The sequence below is a fragment of the Micromesistius poutassou genome (assembly GCF_964030765.1).
Source record: "Micromesistius poutassou genome assembly, chromosome: 11".
NCBI lineage: Eukaryota > Metazoa > Chordata > Actinopteri > Gadiformes > Gadidae > Micromesistius > Micromesistius poutassou.
The window spans coordinates 11,496,774-11,521,997 of NC_140281.1; the positions used below are offsets into that span (position 1 = coordinate 11,496,774).

Genomic DNA, 25,224 nt, shown 5'->3' on the forward strand with positions numbered 1-25,224 from the left:
CTTCAGCATCAACCTGGAGTCGTGACACATCCAGGGCCTTTGCCGGGAAGCGCATCCCAGCATGACAGGCAGCTGAATGACTGGAGCTGAGTGCTGCTGAGACCAGGGCGGTGTTGAGTGACGCATGCTTCCAGCGAAACACCGCTACGTCTTCCTACTGCCTAGCAGTGATCTTATCTCCGCTTTAAAAACGAGAACAAACCTCAACACTTTGTGGATGTGTGTGTGTGTGTTCTGGCTGACGCCACGGAGACTAAATACATATGCTTGGCTTGGCCGTCCGTCTCCTCCATTTTTATATCCCTATGTATATGTATGCAGATAGATACACTTGAACTGTCTGCAGTGTTCGCAGCGGTAAGGAGAGCCTGCAAACGATTTTTTGGCGATGCCTTGGCACTCGTCTGGCCCGTGTCCTGCCAAGTCTGCTTCAGACTGCCTCTCCCAGTTAATAGTCTCCCTCTCCCCCCTTCTCCCGCCTTCTCTCTGTCCCTCTTTCCCTCCCTCTTCCCCTCTCTGTCCCTCTCTTTCCTCCCCTCATATCCACCCCCTCCCTCCTCTCTGTCCCCTCTCTCTGTCCCTCTCTCTCTCTGTCCCTCCCCCCCCCCATACCCACCCTCCCTCCCTCTCTGTCCCTCTCTCTCTCTGTCCCTCCCCCCCCCAATACCCCCCTCCCTCCCTCTCTGTCCCCTCTCTCTCCCCCCCCCTCTCTGTCTCTCTCTCTCTCTCTGTCCTTCTCTCCCCCCCCCCCCCCCATACCCACCCTCCTCCCTCTCTCTCTCCCCCTCCCCCTTCCCTCTCTCTGTCCCTCCCCCCCCTCCCTGTCCCTCTCTTCCCCTCCCTCCCACTCGCTCTCGTAGGATAGTAGTAGGATATGGGTTGTCAAAGCTGTCTGCTTCTCATAGACGGCCAGCACCAGGCCCTGTGCGTGGACATAAATTCTGCGTGCGCGCACATGCTTTCTTCCCCTACCGACACACAACTCTGAAGGGCAGCGATTAAACACAACCCACACACACACACACACATACACGCGTGCGGGCAAAACTGCTTTATCTGCGCTCCATAGCTTTTTTCCATGGCTGCCGAACAGATGACATGGGCTTTTTGATGGACTGCACCGTAGGCAGGGGGAAAGATAGCAGGGATCCAAGAAATAAGTATGGCAACTTCCAGTGGTGCTGGGTGAGGACGACGCAGATATAATAAGTGCGATGCAGACGTTCCCGGGCCTTGCCCGCCTGGTGCCAGTAAACAGCAGCTAATCAGACGTCCTGCTGCATCAGCCCAGAGAGAGGCAAGTATTAAAGAGCCCTGTCAAGGAAAACTGCATCATCGCTCTCTCTCCCTCCCTCTCCCTCCCTCTCGCTCTCTCGTGGCACGCAGTTTCTGTCTGGGGTTGTCATGATGACGTCAGCCGTTCGAAAACCCGCAAAATAAGGACCATCGCATGCCGACGGGAGGAGATGATGTCTTGAAAATTGGACCTTCGCTTTGAGAGTGGCGTGACACTGGCCCGCCGCAGATGGTAAACATGGAAACTGTTGTCACAGGGCAACAGACAGAGGAAGAGAGAGATATAGGGGCAGAGGGAGACAGGGAGAGAGAGGGAGAGATAGGAACAGAACCAACACATTAGCGAGGCCATAAATTGAGCTCATGGCAACGGAGAGTATACACCACAATTAGCCAGGGCCGATTCCTCGCCATGGTAACGTCAGCCCCGCCCACCACCTCATTGACCTAGAGGTGCAGTGGGCCTCGGTGAGCAGCAAAGCCTAAGGAGGCTTAATTGTTCCGACGGATGCCTTATCATGTCCTGCATGAGTGGAATGACTACGTACCAAAAAACGACAAGACCCAGCAGACTCTCTCTCTCTCTCTCTCTCTCTCTCTCGGCTGTCGTGTGAGAGGAAGGAGGGCACAACAGGGGGCGGCTGGTGAGTGGTGAGTGGAAACCTGCGGCCATCTGAGAGACATTGGACGATTTTTTAATGTTCTCGACAACCCCTGAAATACCCTGTGTTGTTCAGCAAATTACATGTTTTCTGATGGTGCTCACGACATGGGTAAGGCGGCCGCTCTTTGCGGCGGTGGGCTGCATGGCCGCAGTTTGCACTTTGTGTTTGTTTGAAGCCTCTGCACCGCATGCACTTGATCACACCTCTGCTCCTTCATTAAACCTCGCCGTCTCTCTCTCTCTCTCTCTCTCTCTCTCTCTCTCTCTCCCCCCCCCCCCCCCCCCCCCACAAGCCCTCCCCTCCTCCCCCCTCTCTTTGCTCCCGTGGGAACACAATGTCGGTCTATTGTTTCAGACGCAACTCTAAAAATGGAAGCAATTTGGGTGTTTTATACGGAACAGTGCTGAGTGCTTTGGTTTCCCTGACTGTAGCCAGCCGGGTGTGTGCTTGAAACCACCCAGTGCACTGATGTGTAGTGAGTTAGTGTGTGTGTGTTTGTGTTTGTGCCTCAGTGCTGACCGTTCCTAAATGATCAGGTTGAGGGATTGGGCATGCTCATTATTTCATACTCTTCCAGCCCTGCCATCATGGGAGCCGCGCGTAAAACACTAAAACTAAACAAAACAACGCAACAAAATAGCTGTTGTGTCTGTTAACTGCTCAGCCCGGTGGCTAGGATGAATCAGTGTCTGGTTCTAAAAGCTGTGTCGCGCCCAGGCCGTGGTGGTCAGAGAGCCGACATCCTCCCTTAACGACCAAAGAGGCTCACTCTTCCTGTTTTCCCCATCCTTCCCGCCCTCGCGCTCATTTACCTTTCCATGCTAATGAAAGGGCAAGGCCGTTTCATTGCCTCAGATTATGCTCAGCCACCTATGCTTGCTCCCGTTGGACAAACCACAGTCGAGGGAGACAGAAACAAACTGTGTGCACAAATATACACCCTTGGGAAATATCTTAAGTAAAACCTCTTCGTCTTGCCGTCCAACGTGAGCTTTGAATTATGCTGTGACCAAAATGTGCGTTGGTGTGTGTGCGTGTGTGCGTGAGTGTGTCTGAGAGACCCGTTGCTGCTGGAGTACTTCGGGGCCAGATCTGGAAAACCATAACAGAGCTCGAGTTAATTTAGTCCAACGGCTTCAATCAGCGGCCCCCTTTGCCTTGTATTGAAAGTGAGGCGGCCCTTCAACGCTGGCATGGACGAGGTCTCCCCTCCCAGTCCGGCTCATCTCCCCCATTAAAAGACTCTTAAGCCCAGACTGAGCCGAGCAAGCCTTGGCCAGCAGCGGTCCCACGGAACAACTCGCCTCTTGTCTCCCTGCTTCCTCTTTCCGAGTCAAACTGTGGAAAGAGGAGCGAGGCCAGTCTATCCAGCGCTCGAGATTCCTAAGGTGAGCGGTCCTCATCAATCACTGTCCAACAAGTGGCAGGCATTGTAACTATGCCAACTCCCACTCCCACCACTGTCCTCTGCTCCCTCTTCTGCCTCACTATTCCCCACCGGTCGCATTCGTTCACAGGGCCGACCGTTCAGTCACATTCATGTTGTGCTGTTGGTCTTTCTACCGTGCCCTGAATAACACTGCTGCATTTGTCTTTAAAAGGACAAAAAAACGAATTAAGGGTTGAGGAAATCCTGCGTTGGTTAAAAAAATTATACGAAGCCTCGCTTTGGATGGTTATCTGAAACATCGTAACCGATGGTTATACATTTCCACCTGCCCCTCCGAGCCACGTTCCAACCTACATACGAGGAAAGCCAGAGAGCGGTGGAAAACCGAAAACCCAGTTTTTCCGTATTAGAGTTACTATTCTGTGCTGCGGAGCCTCCGCCGGGGGGGCGGGGGGGAAGGACGGACGGACGGCCACGGACCCTTTCAAGTGGTGCAAACTGGGATTCCAATAATTGTCTGGCCGTTCGCTGGGACCTAATTTCAGAGGCCCAAAGCGGACCGCAGAGGCCCCTGTGTCGAGAAAAAAAAACGATTGCGTTTTCATTGAAAATATTTCCGACCCAGCTGTTCGCTAACTGCCGCCTGCCGCTGGGACAATTAAGTGGCGCCCATATCGTTAAACGCAGGTTGGTGTGTGTGTCGTGGTGTGTGTGTAGTGAAACACACACACACACAGATATAGCAGACATTCCCCTTTGACAAGAAGGCGTTCCAAACATCAGTAGATTACATATCATAATGTTTTTGGCTCTTTGACGTGCCAGACATTTTTATTCCGGTGTTAAATAATGTAATTACGGCATAATTAACTTAAATACCAAGAATAACAGAAGTATCAGTAAAAGGGCTATATCTACATCAGTGAAAGTTTCCTGTGGTTAAATGACTCATTTTAAGGTGAAACACTTTGAGGTATTTATTATTCTTGTGACGCGTTACGTTACGCTGGTTACGACCACTATGGACAGATGCAAAATGTCTCCCGTTTCCTCAGCACAGCTATTAACGCTGCTCCATAAAACAGCTTCGACCAATGACAAGCCGGCCTGCGAGGTCTGACCAACACACTGCAGTCCATAAAGAGAGTCAGGGAATTAGTTGGCCAAATAATGATCTCTATCACATCAGACAGGGTGAAATCTGGTACCAGCCGAGAAGAAAAACATTCAGCCAGATTCCTGCCATTTAATATCCCATTAAAGGGTCATTTGGCATGAAATCCCTGGCATGTGCATTGGAATTCTACTGTTTCTTGTCTTCAATGAAAACTCCCTATCGGGGTGGGTGTGTGTGTGTTTTGTATGGCTTGGTTTTGTGATTGTGAACTTTTTGTACACTGTGTGTGTGCACGAGCATGTGTGTGTGTGTGTGTGTGTGTGTGTGTGTGTGTCTGTGTGTGCCTTCTAAATGTAGATTTGTTTTGTATAAATCTTTTTCATGGTTTGCAATGATGAATGAATGGTGAATTTTCTGTACACTGTGTGTGCTTGCATGCACGTGTGTGTGTGTGTGTGTGTGTGTTTTTGTTTGTGTTCGTGCATGCGTGTGCGTGTGTATGTGTGATTCGGGCACACTGTGTTTCAGGGCCAGCAGCAGTCTGGTTTTCCACCGAGTGGACAGAGTAAATCTACACCCACCATCTCCTCACCACGTCTGACTGCCCTCTGTAGATATAGATAACACCGGGCTCAGGCAGCCCAAAGCCAACCATCCCTCCATGCACCCTCCTGGCCAATGGGCCGACGGCTGCCAAGCACGCCACTGTTGCTTAGGCCAATCACAATTGTGTTATGTTGAGTTAAGGAAAGATGAAGAATATAGGAAAGGAATAATCAAAATCTAAACAGAAGCAGCTTGTCGCATCTTGCTTTAATTTCCTCTCTTCTGTCGTCTCCCCTCTCTTTTTTTCTACACTCACGCTCACTCACGCACTCACTCACACACACTCACTCACTCACTCACTCACATAAACACATCTCTCTTAATTGTTCACTTGCATTCAAATTGTTTGGTCTCCAAGTCACTTGCTAGTTTTCTCACTTTAGTGTGCTCGCTCTGAAAATAAATAAAAAACACACTCCTGAAATTCAGGCAATCTGTACTTGTGGAAGACAGAGGGACTTAGTGACTACAAAAATATCAGGGATGTGCCGACACAGGAGGAGAAGGAAGGAGAGGAGGCTCCAAACTGGTGTTCTGTCCCTCAACCATCTTTGACAAATTTTAAGGTTTATTTCAAATTATATGATGTAGTCTTTGGACTTTTTGGACTGGAAATTAACCACTAAGGGAGCAGATTAATGAGGGACTGTGGAACAGACAATAATAATAACACTTATATGTGTCTGAACACAAACCAAATGTATTGAAGGTGGAGAGGAAGAACACAAATTCTACCTCATGATAAAAAAGAGTCAACTGCTAAATTCTCTTCTATGCCATCTGGAGCCAAACAGGTGCCTTTGCTGCTTCCACTGATAGAACGGATGGAACATTCTGTCCAGAACACAAACGCACACACACACCCACACACTGACCCATGCGCACACACACACACACACACACACACACACACACACACACACACACACACACACACACACACACACACTTCCTCCATGTAGGACGTGATTCCTGAAATTACTCCACAGTTTTTTCTGGGTAATTTGAAACACATTACTCTTAGGTTAAAACAAAACAACACATAAAAAACCTCCCTGCTCCCTTAAACCCTGAAAACGGTGCTCCTGAACAAAGAGATCTCAGTGTTCCTCCAACAAACAGCCAGGAACTCTCTCTCGCCAAAGCTTGGAGGGCCGTGATTGGCCCACAGCACCTGTGTGTGGAAAGCCGGGGCAGTGCAGAAGTGTAAGGCTTGGTGGACTAGCTTCGTGCACAAGGCCTGGACTAAAGGCACCGAGACACACTGAGTTCAAAGTGACAGCGGGCCAGTCCAGCATAATGTGCTTTCATAAACCCTCTCACCTTTTTATGGCGTCACGGCCTAGAGATTCCCTTACGCCGACCTTTCACAATGATGACACGCCTTTAATCTGATGAAAAACTATTTTGGACGTGGATGTGCAGAGGACACATGGACAAATATAGGCATGTGTTTATTTATTTTTAAGAATGCCTCAGGTGCGCATATGCAAGTGCTCCACCCACGCACACACACACACAAATCCTCACACACACACACACACACACACACACACACACACACACACACACACACACACACACACACACACACACACGCTCGTGCGTGCGGCGTTCGGCGCAGGACCTCAGTGCAGGATCAAAGGCATGCCAAACAGTAGTATGAAAGAGAGGGGGCCGCGCAGCACATGGCCTTGTTGTGTCTGGCTGTCTGCAGAACCCGGTTCTCGAGGAGAGGGAACACGCCGGGGGAAAATTCCTCAGTGTGCTCAGCAGCAGAGGTCGGGACCAGGGGCTACGCGGGGCCGTTGGAGTGTGTGTGATCTGACGCCGAGGAGCGATTGGGTTGCGAGATCCCCCGCAGTGCGCGTGTGCGTGTGTGCGCACCGCCCTGTGTGTTTGCAATGTGTTTTGCGGAGTACGTCGCGGGTTTTCTCGCTTGCGTCTAATAATAACCGAATTATAAGAGCTGGGGAGCCTTTTTTTGGGGGGCGGGGGCGGGGGAGGTTCTGAATCTTTGAAGTGCGGTGGTACGGCAGTAGGGTCTTAAGCGGGAGCAGAAGTGGCGGAGCGAGGTGTAAGCGGAGACAGCGGTGGAACGGCACGACGCGGGGAGACGCACAGAGGCAGGAAATGAAACCAGAATCAACTGGGGCCCGGGCGAACCAAAACAACAGAGAACAGCAGCAGAGGGAGGCTCGTATTTTTAGCGGCTCTAGTCGCTCGAGAGGGATGAAAAATGCAGGCAAAAAAAAAACAAAAAACCTGGGGTGTTGGGTCGCATCTCTCGGGACGGTTGGGATGTGGGGCCTCGAAACTAAACACACGACAAACAAACAGAAAGCCACCAGCGTCCCCTCACCTGCCCGGTAGACAAAGTTGGCCTCTGCCTCGGAGGACGAGGGCGACAGCAGCTCGTCGTCGTACTCATTGGAGCTGAAGGAGCCCGAGTGGTTCCGCCGCCGCGCGTCCATCACGGCGTTGGCCACCATCACGTGGCGCAGCGAGTCGTTCAGGTAGCGGTGCAGCAGGCTGCTCTTGTACTTGGGCGGGGACACATAGTCGTCGGGCTCCGCCGCCGACCGCAGCCCCGCCCCCATGTCCATGGCCACGCCCACCACGGAGGAGGAGCCCTCCTTCTTGATGACGCTCTGGTACATGGGCTGGCCGTGCTCGCCCACGCCCACGCCGTTCGCCGTCCGCTGGGGGTTGTCGCCGTCTGGGCCGGTGGGGTGGCGCCGTGGAGATTAAAAAAAGGAGACAAAATGCGGAGGGTTATTCCAGGGACAGTTAACGGTAGAAATAAAGTAAAACATTGATGTTTTGGGGGAATTTTAATTCAATAGAGAAGTCTTGAACAAACTGCAGTTTCCAAAAATTGAACAGATTTAGTTGATGTTTTTAACTTGGAACCTAGTGTTAAGACTTTTAAATCCTGCTCTACTCCACACCAGGGGCAAGCTGATGGGACTGCCTTAAAAGAGGGGAGGTGGGGGTCTAGGATGGGATGGGGGTGCGGGGGTCATTACCGGTGTCTATCTGAGACCGGTTACGAAACTGTAGCGGATGACCCACTGCAATCCCTGGGCAGAAACGAATGGTTTCTACGCCACCTGATGAAAGAGTACCAGGGAAACATGATGAAACTGCAACACTGAGGGGGGAAAGTACAGATGTTAACAAATAAATAAATAAAAGAATGAATAAATGAGAAAATAAATAAATAAAGGAAGGCAGCCTTGCGGCAGATGGAGGCCAATCAAGAGGCTAACCTCCAGCCCCCTGATAGCATCCCATTGCCAAGACGCTAGGGGCGTAATTAAGGCTGGTCGTACTGAAATCTCGGCAACCAACTGGATTACAATTACGGCTTTCAGGTATCAGAAACACATGGGGAGAGTTAACATATGTCCTGCGAGGGTAAGCATATATCCCCCCCCACCGACCTACACCACCCTCCACCCCATCCCACTCTCCAGTCCTTGTCACAACCCAATAACTGAATAAAGAAAACCAAAGCTTATTCATGGCTATAATTCGGCCCTAAATCTGCTCATTTACTAGGTGCTAAACAAACTGAACGTTTTATTTGTGCTAAGCTGCCGTACGACCCCCCCCCCCCCCCTCCCCAGGGGGTCATAAAGCAAGACCCTGTACCCGGTGCGGAGGGTCCATTTCAGGACAGCCGGAGGAATGTTGGCCTGGGGTCCGTGGGGTCAGTCACGCGGGGCCCCTGTAAATAGCCTCCGGAACAAAAGCCAGAAGGCTTATGAACATAATGGTCGGGGCCCGCTTTCTGGCCCACGGGCCAGGAGAGGGAGCCGGTCTTTGGGTTGTTGGGGGGGGGACGACAGTGCGAACGCCACTGACCATAATATGACAGCGGGAGAGAGGAGGCCGGGAGACAGAGCGCAGCGGTGGTGCGGGCGGTGGAGGTAAACACAATGCAAACACCACCAGTGCATTCCACTGCGCGGCCGCACGCCTGCTCGCTACGCCTGTGAGACCTTAATTAGGGATCATAAAGTGACATCTCCTCCTGCTGTCTTCTGTCTCCCTGTTTGGGGCTCCTCTGGGTCCATTTTAATTGATACCCAGTCGATATTATGGAAGTGTATATTCTGTGTATATTTTCTCTCACAATTTCATCGTTGCGTGTGTGTGTGTGTTTCTGTGTGCCCTTCAATGTGTTGGTGTGAGCATGTCCAACTATAATCATTATGTGTGTGAGTGTGTGTGTGTGTCTTTGTTTTTGTGTGTGTGTGAGTCATCAATGAGACATGAGTATGCGTGAGTGAGTGCGCTTGTGTAATAAAAAGCATGGCTGACAGACACTCATTCTCAATTGAGGGCTGAGAGGGAGAGAGAGAGAGAAAGACTGAGAAAGAGAGAGAAAGAGAGAGAGAGAGAGCGAGATGGAGAGAGAGAGAGAGAGTCTACTCTGGTGGGGTATCTTAATGACAGCGTGTCAAATGCTCGGCAGACCCACAGCGTCGCTCGGCTGGGACACACAAACACACACACCCACACACAGACACGTACACACGCTTTGTTTTTGGACCCTGAGCATGCCGATGCATAGCGAAGCATCCTGCTGGGAGCAATAAGGGAGAGTGTAGCGTGCAGTGTGCGGTGTGTACTATACATAACATGGTTATGAGTCATCTGACTCCATTCCGAGAGGATAAAGCAATTGCCTCGTTCGACACAAGATTGATTTATGGTTTTCACGGTTATATTACATGGGAACATCTATGCCATGTGGGCAGATCTGGACGGAAAAACAAGAAAACAAATGTTTCTGTGAAAACATAGAAGTAAGAGCTAAACAAACAGATCAACAAAAAATCCTTCCCTCCATTTTTGGGGGGAAAGTGTGGAGCCTATCCCGGCTGGATGGTTTTAGGACAGACTCTCAGAATGGGGCGCCATGCTGGTACAGCATTAGACACACCATCCACACCTGTAGATCATTTTGGGCTCTGCGACTACAGCCTAAAAGGCTTGTCTTTGGAGGTGGGTGGTCAGGGAGACCAGGGTACCTGGAGGAGGGCCTTGGAGCTGAGAGGCAAAGACACTACCTACCTAAAGACACTACCACCATCCCAACCACTGTCTCCAAGAGACAATTGATTTATACGTGCGTTGTTGTATAAGAGGACCAAAAAAAACCAAATAGACTCATGCCCCTTCATATTGTAAACATGCTGAACGGTGTACGCGGGTGTTTATGCGGTCGCACAACTTTATGTTGGCAATCACGGTTCTTCCCTCCGATGGTTCTGCGGCCGCACACGATACTTCATGTGCTACTCGCCGTTCATGCGTTTTTTTACGTTTTTTACGAACCGTCAACTTAAACCGGGAACGTCGACGAGAAAGAAGCTTTGACGCTTTCTCGTCGACGTTCCCGTTTCTCGGCCGATTTAAAGGCTTCGTTATGGTTCCACGTTGACACGATGCAATGACCACGCAGTCGCTTCGACGCAGTCGTGAACCTGGTTTTGGTTCTGCGTCGGGTTCACGTTAGCGGACCAATCACAGCCCTTGCTGCTGTGTCGCCTCCACACAAGGTTACACTTTTTGGGAGGCGAACGTCAGGCCCTTGCGGTGGACACAAGGTAGGGTCCGCAAGGACGTAATGGGTCCGTAAACCCCCTTGCGTTGCGTCAACGTGGAACCATAACTTAGCCTTAAGTTACGGGGTTACTTGGGAGCAGGGGAGGGGGTGCGGGGTGGAGGGGGGGGGGCTGTGGTGACGGCGGTAGTGATGGGAGGTTCTCACCTTCCGAGCAGCTGTCCTCGCTGCTGACGCTGAGCCTCTCGGCGTTGCCCTGCACGTACTTGTTGTACAGCTTGATCCGCAGCGCCCAGCTCAGGTCGGGCTGCCGCACCGTGTTCTTCAGACGCCGCCGCGCGTTGGCGAACCAGTTGGAGACCTGGGCGAGAGACATGGAGAGACAAAGACAGAGAGAGGGAGAGGGAGGGGGAGAGGGAGAGAGGGAGGGAGGATAGATAGAGAGAGAGAGAGAGAGAGAGAGAGAGAGAGAGAGAGAGAGAGAGAGAGAGAGCGACGGCGAGAGGGAGAGACAGAGAGAGAGAGGGAGAGAGAGAGAAATAGAGAGAGAGAGAGAGAAAGAGAGAGAGGGAGAGAAAGGACAATTTTAGTAAGAAAAAACCTGTATAAATAATACACAAATTTATAATTTGTCAGTGTAAAAAGTCTGAGAGAGATAGGGACGGACATACAGAGAGATAGAGGAAGATAGTGAGGGAGAGAGAGAGGTAATTGGGTGCCAGCAGACACATCCGTTACTATTTTCCTTCCAAACACCTCAACATTCAATGCCAAAGTGGAGACTCTCCTCTCTGAAAGAATGAAAAGAAATATGCGTCTGCTCTCTGCCTTCAATTACACCGAGGGACAGAGTTGGAACTGCTGGAGTTAAGAAAATAAAAGGCTGTTGCCAGCATTTTGAGACAACCATCTGGATTTGTGTGATTATCACAATACAGAGGTAGTACAACTAATGAATTAAATCATCTGAAAAACAAACAAAAAAACGAAAATAGAGCTTTTACTTTGTGAACTTAGGACCTTCTCGCCAGTGTTTAAGGACCCCGAAAGAGAGAAAGTCAGAGAGCGGAGAGAGAAATGATCTTGATAATATTAAGTTGCTCCAGTTGCTGTTTTGCTTCGCACCCTTAAGCCCCGTTTGCTGAACCTGGACGGTCAAACTCCCCAACAATGATTTTTCTTCTCTCCAAGAGTTGTTTTTTCGAGGTGGAATGAATAAGAAAAAAAAATGACCACTTGAGTCGCCACCTGTGTCTGTTTCGCCGGCAGGGCGGACCATTTAGATGTTCTACTACAATAACGTGTCATGCTCAATACGCTCCAAGCGACTTATGAAGTTAGGGCGGGGGAGGGTTGGAGAACTGAGCGGTTTGTGTGTGTGTGTGTGTGTGTGTGTGTGTGTGTGTGTGTGTGTGTGTGTGTGTGTGTGTGTGTGTGTGTGTGTGTGTGAACGTGAGTGAAGCAGGTTCATGCTGGAACACTTATTCCCCTCCTGTGACCCCCTCACTGTGCTGCAATACGGAGTTCCTCTTTCACCGAGTCTCCCGTTGTCTGCAGCCCCTGAGCTCACTGGGTCGTGCCTTGGCATCGCAAGGGGGGGGAGAGGGCGAGCGAGCTCAGTGCTCAATGTGAATGGAGGGCGAGAGGGGGGAGAGAGACGGGAGGAGTGTAGGGACGGCTCATCAGCCTCATGTAGCGTGGAGGAGACAGAGTCGACGGCTCCCAGACAAGAGCAAACACGTCGGCCAGGGGGGCATGGGTGACCCCTCTGCAGGGGGGAGAGGGCTCTGGGTGGGGGAGAGGGCCCAGGGTGGGGGAGAGGGCTCTGGGTGGGGGAGAGGACCCCGGGTCGGGGAGAGGGCCCTGGGTGGAAGGGGAGGGCCCTGGGAGGGGGAGAGGGCCCTGGGTGGAAGTGGAGGGCCCTGGATGGGGGAGAGGGCCCTGGGTGGAAGGGGAGGGCAGTGGGGAGTGCTCTGCATTGATTAGCTAGAACTACAATAATAAGCCAAAAAAAATGCATTCTTTATGACATACAAAAGTTCAGATTAAATTTTTTTTGTGGTGGTGATTAGATTTAACTGTAAAGGCCAACAATGAAGATGACTTTGTCTTTTTGTTTGTATGTGTGCGTAATGAAATTATGGAAATCTTCGATTCGCTTTGACATTGTGAAACTTGAACCGTATCGAGACCTGCCGCTGTGAGTATGAGGTTGGTGTGTTTTCTGTCTGTCTGTATCTGTCTGTGGACGTGTGTGTGTGTGTGTGTGTGTGTGTGTGTGCGCGTGGTGTGTGAGAGGCCAATACTCCTGGGTCTGTCCCTCACCAAAACAAACAGCTTCATTAGGCCCCAAATGAGAACCACATTAGGCTGTGTGGCCCAGGGCTGCAAATAGACCTCCATAGAGTTCCAGGCCATATTGCTGACCTTGTCAGACAGATGATACCGTTTCAATGCAGCTGCACGTGCCAGACAAACACAAACAAACACACAATCACACTGACTGTGACTCACACACACACTGACTGGCTCCCAGACACACGCACTTGACACCAAACTGACAGACTTGTGCAAACACACACAGATGTAGGCACATGCATGCGCAGTCCTACAGACTCATGCGCACACACTGTTGATCTTAGTATTTTCAGATTGTGGAAGCATGAAAGAGAGTGAAAAAGAAACAAGATGTAAATTGTTCTCTAAAAGGATACATCAATGCTGATAAAAATCTATATGTAGATAAATATGTAGTTACGATTTTGAAAAGGTCAAATGTTACAATCCTATAAACATATCAACAATGAAAGGGGACAAAAAAACGATTTGGTTCACCAATCATTAAAAAGATGGAAAAGCTCAACACACTAGCGGGTCAACTTGCTCTGAAGGCAGAGAGGGTGATGGTTCAGGGGGCAAGGTCCTCACCTGTACCAGGGTCATTTGCGACCCGAGAGCCAGCAGTATCTTCTCCGTCTTGGTGGGATAAGGGTTGTCTCGGTGCTTGTATAGCCACTGCTTCAGTGGACGCGCCATGTCCTGAAGAGCCTGACGTTTATGTCGCACCTTTCCGCCGTTTGGACGACCACTGCATAGGAGGAACAGATGTGTCAGGAATAGTATGCCTAGGCCCCTGATCGACAACAACGAGAAACATTCACTATTGGCCGTGTATGTGCCGTGTTTTTTTAGGACTTTTCATGTCACATGAAAAGTCTAAATGGGAACACATTGGGAATAAAATGTACGTTTTAGTGAAACTGTGTTGACATTTGACACATGCTAAAATCTAAACTCAGTAGAACTAGTAAAAATGTTAGCCTTTTAGCATAGCATCCCTTCAGGTGACGTATTCAACGGTAACATCTGTATTTGAATAACTGCAGTGCTCAACTATGTAAAAGAAAACACAACAATCAACGTCAAATTTTCCCAACAACTAGGCTTACATTACTAAATGTAATGAGTGTGTGCAAATTCGTGAGCAAAAGCCCTCGAAATAAACAATGTGCAATTAAATTGTATCGGGAAGGAAAGAGAGGATGGAAATGGTCGCTACATTTTATAGAGTTCCCTGCAACCACAAGTTGATGTCGCAACCAAACAAACAAACATGTTGTCGAGAAGAAATCAGTTTCTTTGTTTTTAATACACTCACTCAAGAACTGTTTTTGGAAGTGTTTCTGGAGGAAAATTACATAGAGGCCAAAAAACAACGTTCCAATGATTAGATTAGCATTTTAAAATGTAAAAATAAATTATGATCACATGATTTATTTTTATGTTTTGTTTTACCAGTGCCTCTCTTTGATTGGTCAACATTGTAGTGAAATATTTTGTGAAATTATCTCACCTGCAGACAACTTCAGGTTTTCTTGAACCTGTAGATGTCACTATGGTGCTGTAGCCTGCATATTCTCTACTTTATCTCGCCCTAAACTTTGCTGCAGATGTAACACATTTTCTTCCAATCTCAGGGCCGACTGAGGTCTGTGTTCTACAAATATTTTCCTTGTAATCTCGATCTGTATGAACACCCTAAAGAACATTAGTACTTTTTGTTCTGAACATTCTAGGCTATAGGCCTGGTTGTCACACATACACATGCAGCACGTAGACAACTAGGTGGAATTATTTGCTGTTTTCAACAGCCACCAAACATCCTTGAATCGCCTCCAAAGTAACACAAAAAAATAAAGGGCTCACTCACGCGCGCGCACGCACACACACACACACACACACGCACACGCACAAAACACACACACACACACACACACACACACACACACACACACACACACACACACACACACACACACACACACACTTCAATGCAACATCCACTCTCCCAGCCGCAAACTCAGTCCTCCACACAAGACTGAAGCCAATTATCCGTGCGTGTGTAGGATAATGATCATAAGGTTAAAGGCTTATTCGTTATACAGCATTGTTTGTGAATAGACATTGAATATACACAGGCGGTCTACTAGTGCAAACGCGCTATATATACATATATATATATATATAGGTTAAATGTAGGACTTATTTTTTTGATTTGGGAAAAGGTGATTGACTAGACCACACGGTGAGTCGAAGGGCACATTTATTTATTGGAACCAGATGGAGGCTGTAAACTATGTATTTTAAACACGCTACTGAACACGAGCTGAACTACTTATTAATTTCAGTTCAACGCCAAGTGATACGCTAAATAAAGACCAGAGGAGAAATTGTTTCACATACATTTTTCGTTTTTGGCCCATGTAATTGTACAACAATCAGATTAGGTTACATTGTTGCAATTTTCCCCTGCCAATGGCTTATTCTACATTTAAGAATCACCTAATTCGGCCTATTTAGTCCACAAAGTATACACATCCGACTGCCTATCGAAATAGGCTTAAATATAACCTAATATGTTCCAAGACAAATTCATTTGCCAGACATAGATTTGTTATTACCGATTCCTATGCGTAAACGCGCAATTACGCATAATTGAGGTAAATCGTTGAGGGCCATATAATAACTTGTAGGTTGTCTAATTGAATCAACCTTATTCTCAACGGAAATTTCCAAACTTTCAAACGCGGATAAAAAAATTAATTCATAGCATTTGATAAATAACGTGTATATAAGTGTGTGATGGTTTACATACCCGGCTCTCCTGTGTCTGGCGGCGTTGTCTTTCATGGCTTGGCTGCTGGAAAGAAGGTCTGGATGTTGCCCGTCCATGACTTCTAAATAGTTTCTGCTGCTCATCTCAGCCTCCTTTGCCTTCTCCTCGAACAGGACCTGGCTGCTCAACTTGTTAAAAACAATGGTATTCATCTTCGGCGAGGTATATTCCCCCGTGGTCACTGCACAATAAACCTCCCTTTGGATGGCGCTGAACGGAGCTCGCACAGTATCCTCGCGTCTTTCCTGTGGAACAAATGTACATGTTTTTTTATTATGCAAATTAAATTGTCTGGATATCCTTATCAAGCTCCTGTTCGCGCTGTGGCTTAAGTTATATGTCGTGCGTAATGTGGATGCAGCCTTACGCATTCGAGACGTTGCAACTTTTTCACAATTTGCAGAGTGAATAAAGATGAACTGGTATCAAATAGCCTATGATGAATGAGTACTTGTTTAGTAATGCTCAACAGTAAGATCGGTCTTGGCTAAAGCCAGAATGGGGAGGAAATAAACCATTGATGAGTAGGCTAAAGATGAAATTACTCTTCTGTCAAGGTGTCATCATTCTTAAAACTCGTTTAACGTGTCTGAAATTATTAACCTCAACCAAATGCTTATAGCATCACTGATTTATCCTCGATAGAATAATTATACACAAACCACTGTAGAATATTCTTAACAAAATGCAGTTTATATTGACTTCCCCCAAAAAATCTAAAAGGTGAAAAAAAATCCATCTATCTTCAATGTCCATCTAGGCATATTATTTATATTATAATTTACTTTGCATCAGTAAATAGACGATGGGTCAGCATAATGGGTCTATTCCCGGTAAAGTTATAGTCCTAACACGGTGACATCCCTATATCCCAGTGCTGCCAAACACTGCCATCATGTCACACGAAACACAAACACATGACGCGTCCCATGAAAAAAATATACCCAATTCAACACATAAACAAAAATTAACTCAATAAACCAGCTTGGAAAACTCGGTCATTACCTGCTCAGCTCCCCTCCCTGCGTGTCTCTGTGTCGTGTATAATCCCGAGTCCAGTCGCCCATTCCCTGCTCACATGTTCACGTTTTAAGTTCCTGAGCTGAAACCACACGAACCGCCGCTGCCTCTCAGCTTTATTCAGCGGCCCGCCGCTCGGCGCCCCGGACTCTGTATAACTCACCCGTCTCATGTTTCCTAGCACGCAGCCGTAGCCTGCGAACATAAAGGGAATGCGTTATGCTCGTTCCGCGGCCGGGCACGTAGGAAAGGAAGGGGGCGGCAACAAGGATGCATGCAGTCCTGCCGCTCGCTCGTGTTCAGTTAGAAGAGCGTGCCTGGACTATTTCGATCTGTCTGCTGCTCACCCCCCGACCCAGTTTTTTTTTTTTTTTTTTTTTTTGGGGGGGTTACTTCTTGAAGTTTGTTTTGGATGTGGATGCCCGTGAGACCCGAGGTACCCTGTGACAATCACTTTGTCACAAAAGTGCCATGATAGGCCTGCAGAGCATTTAACCCGTCTGTCCTTGATCAAACAGGATAATCTCCGTAATTACCATAAGTGGTGATGCATTACAGGAGCAGGTAGTTTTATTCTCAACCTTGGAAAAGTCGTTTCTTGGCCATGTGGCTGGACTTTTTTTTATTGCCTGAATTAAGCCACCCACTGTATTTATTTTCAAAGTTTTAGCACACTTGAGTCAATTACCCCTCATGAGGGCTCTGCAATAGGCCAGACCTGGTATTTAATCCAAGATTCCTTTCGCTTTGAGATTAGAATTTAAACAAGCATAGTCTGCCGCGGTTTAGTGACATTCAGAAAAAGGATCTAATTTTACAGATGTCACCACCGGTTACCTCTAAAGAAACCCTTCAGAACGAGTATAATTAGCCTAGCTGTTGCATGCATGGCCCTGTGAGTCATGGACTGCTGTGTGTTCCTCTGGGGTTTATCCAGGGTAGTGATTCGAAGGGACGTGACTAAGCAGCCAGGACCATATGAAGGTTTAGGGATCCATGTAATTATCGTTTATTTGTGTTTATTTTCATTTAATAGGGAACGTTTCTTTAACTAACGACTAGTGCAGACCCATCATGACCCAGGCGGTCATGTAATCACTTTAATTAAGTTTGGGTGAGAGTTTATTTGCTCAAAGTTATGTGTGATATCCTAGTTTGCACCCGTAGCCTGAGTTAAACCTATACGTTACCTGGCTTGAACTTGTAGCTCTTATCAAAACACAAGGGCAAAACACAACCAGTCACATCCTGTAGGTTGCTATAGAGACCGGTCAGAAACCTCATTTCAATCTGAGGCCATCTCTTCCCCCCTGAAAACTCAAGGCACTTTGAGCAGCTTCCAATATCTTCCTCTCAGACCATCCCCTGGCCAACATGGGGTTTAACCAGCAGTGATTTAAGGAGCTTGTTATCACAAGGGGTCCGGCCTTGTCGTATTGTATTAGCAGGGACAACAGGGGATATACAAATGCAAAGGCAATGGCTTTCTACAAAATACAGTGATGTTGACTCATTTTAAAGAGGGCTTTGTGTTCTAAACCCTACTACAATTGTTAGAAGTTTAATCTTTCCTGTTTTTATACTGCTTACACCAAGCCTGCGGATAAGCGTGGAATAAACACACTAAGCTCTTGAATCCTGGTACCCCCCCCCCCCCAATATTTGGAGTCTTTCAACACACAGTATGTTCGATAGCAGTTCTACAAAGAATGCATACCTTTTTTTTTTCACTCCATTATCCTCTAATTCAGTTTGAGAAGTTTTAGGGGGGAATTGTGTGATTTGTTTGGATGATTAACAGTGAGAAATATTTTTCACCAAAAACATGTGTAAATATTTGAGGCATTCATCCCTCCACCACCCCTCTCCGTTGACTTTTTCCACCTCTGAGACGGACGGAACCTGACAGCGATGTGTAACTGGGGTTTTATTTATTAGTCTCTTTTTGTTTGTTTGTTTTCTCCTGGAAAAAGCGATGGCCTCATCTTAAACAAACAATGCCGAGAAACATCTCAAGGAGCAGTTGTTTATGTGCTTTCAATCTGAACCCAGGGAGAACAGAAGTGGAAGTATAGACTTGGGAGAAATGCTATGAATATATTCATTGTGAGCTCATTCCTGTGTGGTCCACCAATATAGTCAATTACATTTTGTTTCAGCTACAATATGCCTACTTGGAGCTGTCATCATCAAATGCATGCAGGGAACACGCCCAATTTGCCTAAGGGTATAATCAAAGCACTTGTCCAAAAACTGGGCTATTACTTGACTTGAAATGTTTGGTCAACCCTTTGAACAATTACACTCCAAATGAGTTCTTCAGCCCAAAACTCCATAACTGTAATACTACCTCATATTTTAACTGACATTTTCACACCAGAGTTGGATATCATTTACCCAGTAAACCAAGTCGGAATTACATTGCAGGGCCCTTTTAAAGCCACAGACATATTTGTTCGAATGATTTGCTGGAAAATGTGAGCGGTGATTCTAGCCGAGCAGCGAATCCTCCAGTTCTGCCATTTTGTACTTTTTAAACAAGGGTTTTAAACATTTATGACACTAATCAGAAACTGTAAACTTGCATTACTACTTTGAGTAATCAAAACGGAGGCAGGATTGCCATTAAAATCTGCTAGGAGAAATTACAGTGAAGCATAATTGTAACTTGGAGCACTTTTGAATTCTTTTAACTCTTGTCCGTCTAAATATGTCTTCCCCAGAATACACAGATGACTAGTTGATGCACACAGATGACTCCTTAATGGCACGGACTACATTATCCAGATGGCAGTGTTCACATCCAGTTATTAGAATGGCCCTGATGAATTCAATGCAACCGTCGCTGGACACGGTTTCAATTTAAAAGGTGACGCTATGTTGTCGTGCACCGCGGGTCCAAGCCGCGCTAAATCAGACACAGTTTTCTTTTGTGCAAAATATTCCATCCAAAAGCAGCTCACTCACGAGGAAGAATAACAAATAGGCAATGTTGAATCGGTCATTTGTTATGCCAGTGTGAAAACCCTCTGCAAAGTGTTTCAGTTAACCATGTGTCATCGCCTCTATAACTCTGCCTGGGCTATCTGTGGCCGATGACTTTTCAGGTATTTTTCTTTTGCGAGCAGATGGTTTTCAAAGCTCTGAAGTATTTGGGAGCGCTCCGTCAAACAGACAGATGGCGCTAGGCTGGACCAGGACTGACGGTTGCAGCGAAGGCAGGGAGGGGTGGACTGGTAGAACGGGTTGCGTATAAGGAAAAGGATATTTTTTAATGTCAGACTCATAGTGGGAGTAAAAACAGCCAAGTTGAGAGGTAGAGATTGGTGATGTCACTCCATGATGAGCTGGAAAATCCCAATTGGAACAATTTAGCTGTCGATCATTTTCATATTTCTCCTATTATGCAGAGAGAGAAACTGGATCTCGCACCTGTCAGCGGTACCAGCACGCCATCAGCCTTAGACGTTTTTTTTTTTTTACTTTTACGGGCCTCACTGATGATTTGTTAATTTGGCACCGTTCTCCTGCGTTGCATCATGTCTCAATCTCTGGGGTGCACGGAGCCACGATCCGCCTGGCAAAATGATCCCAAGGTAAACGATCAGGGTCAGATCATTTTCTCTGTGGAATGCCGCAGGTTGGTTCACAACGCATCGGAGAGAAACACAGAGGCCGGTCGTATGGCTCGCAGCTGTGAGGCAGAGAGAGCACGAGCCAAGTCATCCCTGTCCAACGTGTGAAGGACTGTATTTATGACTTTTCTAGAGACTTCCAAGACCTCCTATTATAAGGTCTTCTCTGCAAATGCATGGGTATTCAAATTCCTCCCCCTATATTCCATATGCATATGGTAAAACTAAAAGCCCACGATCTGGCTTAAAAAGTATTGTCACCTCTGGAAGAATACATCTCAGATGACTTCATAGCATGCCCTCATTTCACGCCAAGGTTGAGTTTTTAAGAATGACGAGTGGCTGAGGTCTATCGCACTTTGAAATTAGCCCCAACATTTAACAACCATCCATCACATTCAACTGGTTTCACTCAGTTAGAGTGTGGGATAAAAGCTCTATTTATTCAGCAACTGAATTCATACGTTTACGGAAGGAAACACCAGCTTCCCCCTTTCGTTTGAAGGCAACACCATCAATCCTCTGTACATCTCAGGTTCTTATAATAGTGCTTTTCTCCACTCTGTGGTTCCTGCAGGTAAAACTTCTTCCCAAAGAGAATCAAGGCAGCCACACAGCTATGTGAGCCCTGGACATAACCACGGCTGTCATGACCAATATAGGTAATATTAATATCATGAGACCTTGATGGAGACGCTACTCTTGCCTCACACAAAACTTGATACTACACCTTAACGTCAAAATTCATTAGGAGCTCTGAGTGCCTTTAAAATAAATGTAGTTAATAGTGCACTTGTACTTTATAGTACTAAATAGTTTGAACGGTTGTACTACTTGGGGTCAGGCGAGGGTGCTATAGCAGGGAGGAGCAAACAGCGAGCACCTCGCTCCATGCAGCCATCACACCCACAGACCCTGGTTATGTGAGCAAGGGCCTAATGATATTAACCTAATTTACAGTCGGGAGAAGAGACGCTGTGTTCAGCTGCTGGCCCCTGTGTATAGGGCCCAGGCTCCGCTTTCTGTTTGGATGGGACTCTGTGGGGCCCTTGTAAACACGCATGTTTTTAATGGCAGCATCACAGGCAGACCAATAGAGGCAGGTCGAGACTCAAGGCTACTCCCGTGCAGCGGCTTGTGATTTTTGTATAAAAAAATGGACTTAGACTTAGAACACAAGGGGGTGGGGGTTGGAGGGGTAGGGGGAAGAGAACCACTTATAATATTTGGCAGCAGATTTTTACTGTTTATTAGTCTCTTTTATTCAAAGTTTCCACAGGACGGCTTGGGAGCTGTGGGATCTTTAATAATAAAACATAATACCTCAAACAACAAGCAAAGCTTTTGAACAATTGGGCTAGTATCATGATACTCCAGCTAGTTTATTGAAGTGGGGACTGTCCATAAAAAGAAACAAGTGATATAAATCGTGTTATTTTGTCCACCTCACTCTGGACAAAGAAATGCTTGGAAAACCACATTTCCATTCATAAATCTTCTTAAAATGCGTAATTAAGAGCTAGAGCGCGTCCATCAACGCGGTGTCTGCACGTTGGGTTGAAGGTCGGGTCAATGGGGAGCGCTATACCCTTTCCTATACCGTACATAGGAGTGGTAGCCAGATGCCACGGTCTCCGACCGAAAAACACAACCGGGGATATCCCCTCCACCATTTCCGTCCCCTCCCTTGAGCCTGAGGGAAGCTTCTGGAAGTCTGACTCAAACTAGAAAGGACGCAGTCGGATGTAATTGCCGTTGCTACCGAGGCGTGGAGGCATAACCTCTTATTTCCCAATGAATAATGTCCCCTGTCCCGACCCGGCCAAGGAAATAAAGTGGCAGTTTTCCTTCTCAGGAGGGATTGCGGCTCAACTGTGGCTTCATGACCGATGGGCCAGAGGGTTAGGGATAGTCTCCTCTGAAACATCGCCACCTCCACGAGGCACAGGCCGTCCCGTGGAGCCACGCAGGGACTCTGTGAGTGAAGTCCGGCAGCAGTTCCTCGTGACAACAAGCAGACGGCTTTCTTTCAGACTGTAAATCAAGTATGGCGCAACAACTACGTACACCGGGAAGCCATTACGGAGAGGGATATGTCTTTCTCTCTTTAAGCCGGGTGGATGAAGACCAGCGTATGAAGCCCACGGGCGTTCTGAGCCTGGATGACCGACAGGGAAAACATGGCGAGCAGTAGCGCATTGCGTATAGGTCACACTTTGATGGAGCGTGCGTCGTTTGTCAGATAGTTAAGTCAACAGGTTATTAATATGTGCCCCCATACGGTCACGGATGACAGCACTGCAAAACAAACACAGGCGAGGACGCGAGGAGTCGCGAGGATGCAGAAAGTGAATAAAATGCTGACAGAGGGAGAGAAACAGAAAGAGATTTAACAGAGACGAGAAGCTAATTATGATAACGGCTTTCCTTTTGCTTGTTAGGCTTACCAAATGCTTTTCATTGAAAGATTTCCCAAAAAATCTGTTTTGACGTATGGCATGTTTTTGTGGCCATAAAACATGTTTTGCAGAATTAAAGGGCCATTAATCATAATGGATTTCTTAGCTCCGAGTGGTCTGGAGACAGTGGCTGCCTTTGAGCTCCAGCTCTAGACGGCTGTTTTAGAGTGAGCCAGTATATTTCTCTATTTATTAGTCATCTCGCTGAGGTTTCCTCATCCTTACTCTATCAGTGCTCTCACCGTGACCCCCTGGTACCCGCAGCTGTTTGGACGATTTGCTTATTTGCTAATAATGTTTCGATATTAGCACGTGGTCGAGGGTAATGATGAAAGTCCTTTTCAAGACGCTGTGGCATTCTACGTGTGGCTGAGTGCTAAGCCGCTAGGCTAAGTGGGACCAGGACAGTGGAATCTGAGAAGCAGGCAACACATGCAGAGATACAAAAGGGGGTGATGGTGCTGCTGACAGTGGTTAGGACCAGCAGCCTCTGGGGCAATCTGCCGTGAAACAGCGGAGCCCGACATGGGCTGTTTTGACTTAACAAATAAAGTGGACAAAAGGCATTGTCTAGACACACTCTGCTCAGCTGCACTCCTATATAAAATAACAAATACATGCACACACACACACACACAGACAAACACACACACAGGCATACACACACACACACACACACACACACACAGGTACACAGATTCATTCACACACACACACACACACACACACACACACACACACACACACACACACACACACACACACACACACACACACACATGCATGCATACACACAAATACACACACACACACACACACACACACACACACACACACATGCATACACACAAATACACACAAATACACACACACACACACACACACACACACGCGCGCATACACACAAATGCACAGTCATGATTAGATGACATTCATGGAAATGTCTGTATTGTAAACAGAGAGAACAACTATTAATATCCTTTATACGTTACAATTGAAAACAGAACAGTTAATGCTTTCCAAAACAAAGAAGGAAACAGTGCTCAATTCTTCCTTAAAATCATGATATATTGTTTATGACTACTGGGAAAATCCAGTTGGTCCTGAATAAACAAAAAAGGAGCATAAAATATGATTTGCACCCTATAGCCAAAATGCGAATGTAGCTAATATTATATAAATTGTAACCAAGAAGAATATATACTTTTTTTTTTAAATATATGCTTTGAAATGATCAATTTTGACATTCAAATGATTCATACAATTCATGAGGATCCAAATCGGTCTCCCTGTGTCAACAACAAACAATGGGCTGTTAGCTTGAGCGACGCAACTCATCTGAGTTGCCTATGAGCAGATCGGAAACCAAACTACTCGTATTCATTGTCTGCCGTTCCAAGAGGTAGATGTGGAAGAGGAAGCAATAAGCAAACCTTAAAAAAAAAAAACCTGATTCAGATCTTGTTTGGATTTAGCAAATTGCATCAGAGAATGTTGACCGCAGAGAACATGCCCTGAACCAATACCGCTCTTCGAAACAGCGCAGGGGGATTTGGCACCAGAGCAAACTGAAAAGTTATGTATTTATTTTCACCGTCCAAAAACTCCAAGAAGGAGACAGACAGCGAAGAAAGAGGAGGAGGAGGGGGAGGAGGGGGTGAAGTAGAAGAAGCAGAAGAAGATGGTTTCCAAGAAACTGTTTGTATAAGAGACTGATGAAATAATTGACGTGTGTGCGGCGTTGCAGATAAAAGCCCCCAGACCCCGACGGAAGCAGAAGAAACATAAATACGCGCTCATCGCGTGTCACAATATTTGACTTGAAACACTCTGGCGGCCCAAAATAAGACAGAGTTGCTTGGGGCTTCAGATGGAACGGGGATCTGGGGCAGATTTATTTGTTCAATAATCAGCCAGCAAACTCCGCTCATCAGCCAGCAACCTCCGCCCCCCAGCCCCCCCCCGCCCCGTCCTGTCCCGTCCCGTCCCACTCCCTGTCTCCTCCACCCCGCCGCCCGACCGCCTCACTGTCCCGGGTGTGGCTCGCTGGCCCCACCCCGGGGTGGGCTGGTGGGGTTGGTAGGGTAGCGTGCTTTGTCGTAAGCCAGGAACAGTCGACGGATGTTGCCCAGGCAACCGGCGGCGGCCTCTTGGAGCATGTGGTCCGTGGAGCCGATCATCACCAGCAGGGGCTGTGAGGGGAGAGCAGAGCAAAGCAGGGGGGGGGGGGGGGGGGGGGGGAGTTGGCAGGGTGGCGTTATCAGAAACGCAAACCATGAGCT

At 47.4% G+C, this 25,224-nt stretch overlaps 2 protein-coding genes across 4 annotated transcripts in view; both read right to left on the reverse strand.

Moving 5' to 3' along the window:
• Positions 1-15,995, reverse strand: part of mkxa (mohawk homeobox a) — a gene marked incomplete at both ends in the record, with an annotated part of 17,169 nt that extends 1,174 nt beyond the window's left edge. Inside the window, 5 exons of one of the 3 annotated variants that reach the window (XM_084475573.1) lie at positions 7,437-7,793; positions 8,104-8,187; positions 10,860-11,013; positions 13,581-13,740; positions 15,808-15,995. In XM_084475573.1, the coding sequence (XP_084331699.1) occupies positions 7,437-7,793; positions 8,104-8,187; positions 10,860-11,013; positions 13,581-13,740; positions 15,808-15,980 (928 nt within the window). Of the gene's footprint in view, positions 1-7,422; positions 7,794-8,103; positions 8,188-10,859; positions 11,014-13,580; positions 13,741-15,807 lie in introns of all 3 variants that reach the window. The other 2 variants (XM_084475571.1, XM_084475572.1) reach the window with 2 other exon arrangements.
• An 8,971-nt stretch (positions 15,996-24,966) lies between these two features.
• The window catches only part of odad2 (outer dynein arm docking complex subunit 2), a gene marked incomplete at both ends in the record, with an annotated part of 38,971 nt that continues 38,713 nt past the window's right edge, over positions 24,967-25,224 (reverse strand). The window contains 1 exon segment of the mRNA XM_084475183.1: positions 24,967-25,134. Within this exon segment, the coding sequence (XP_084331309.1) occupies positions 24,967-25,134 (168 nt within the window).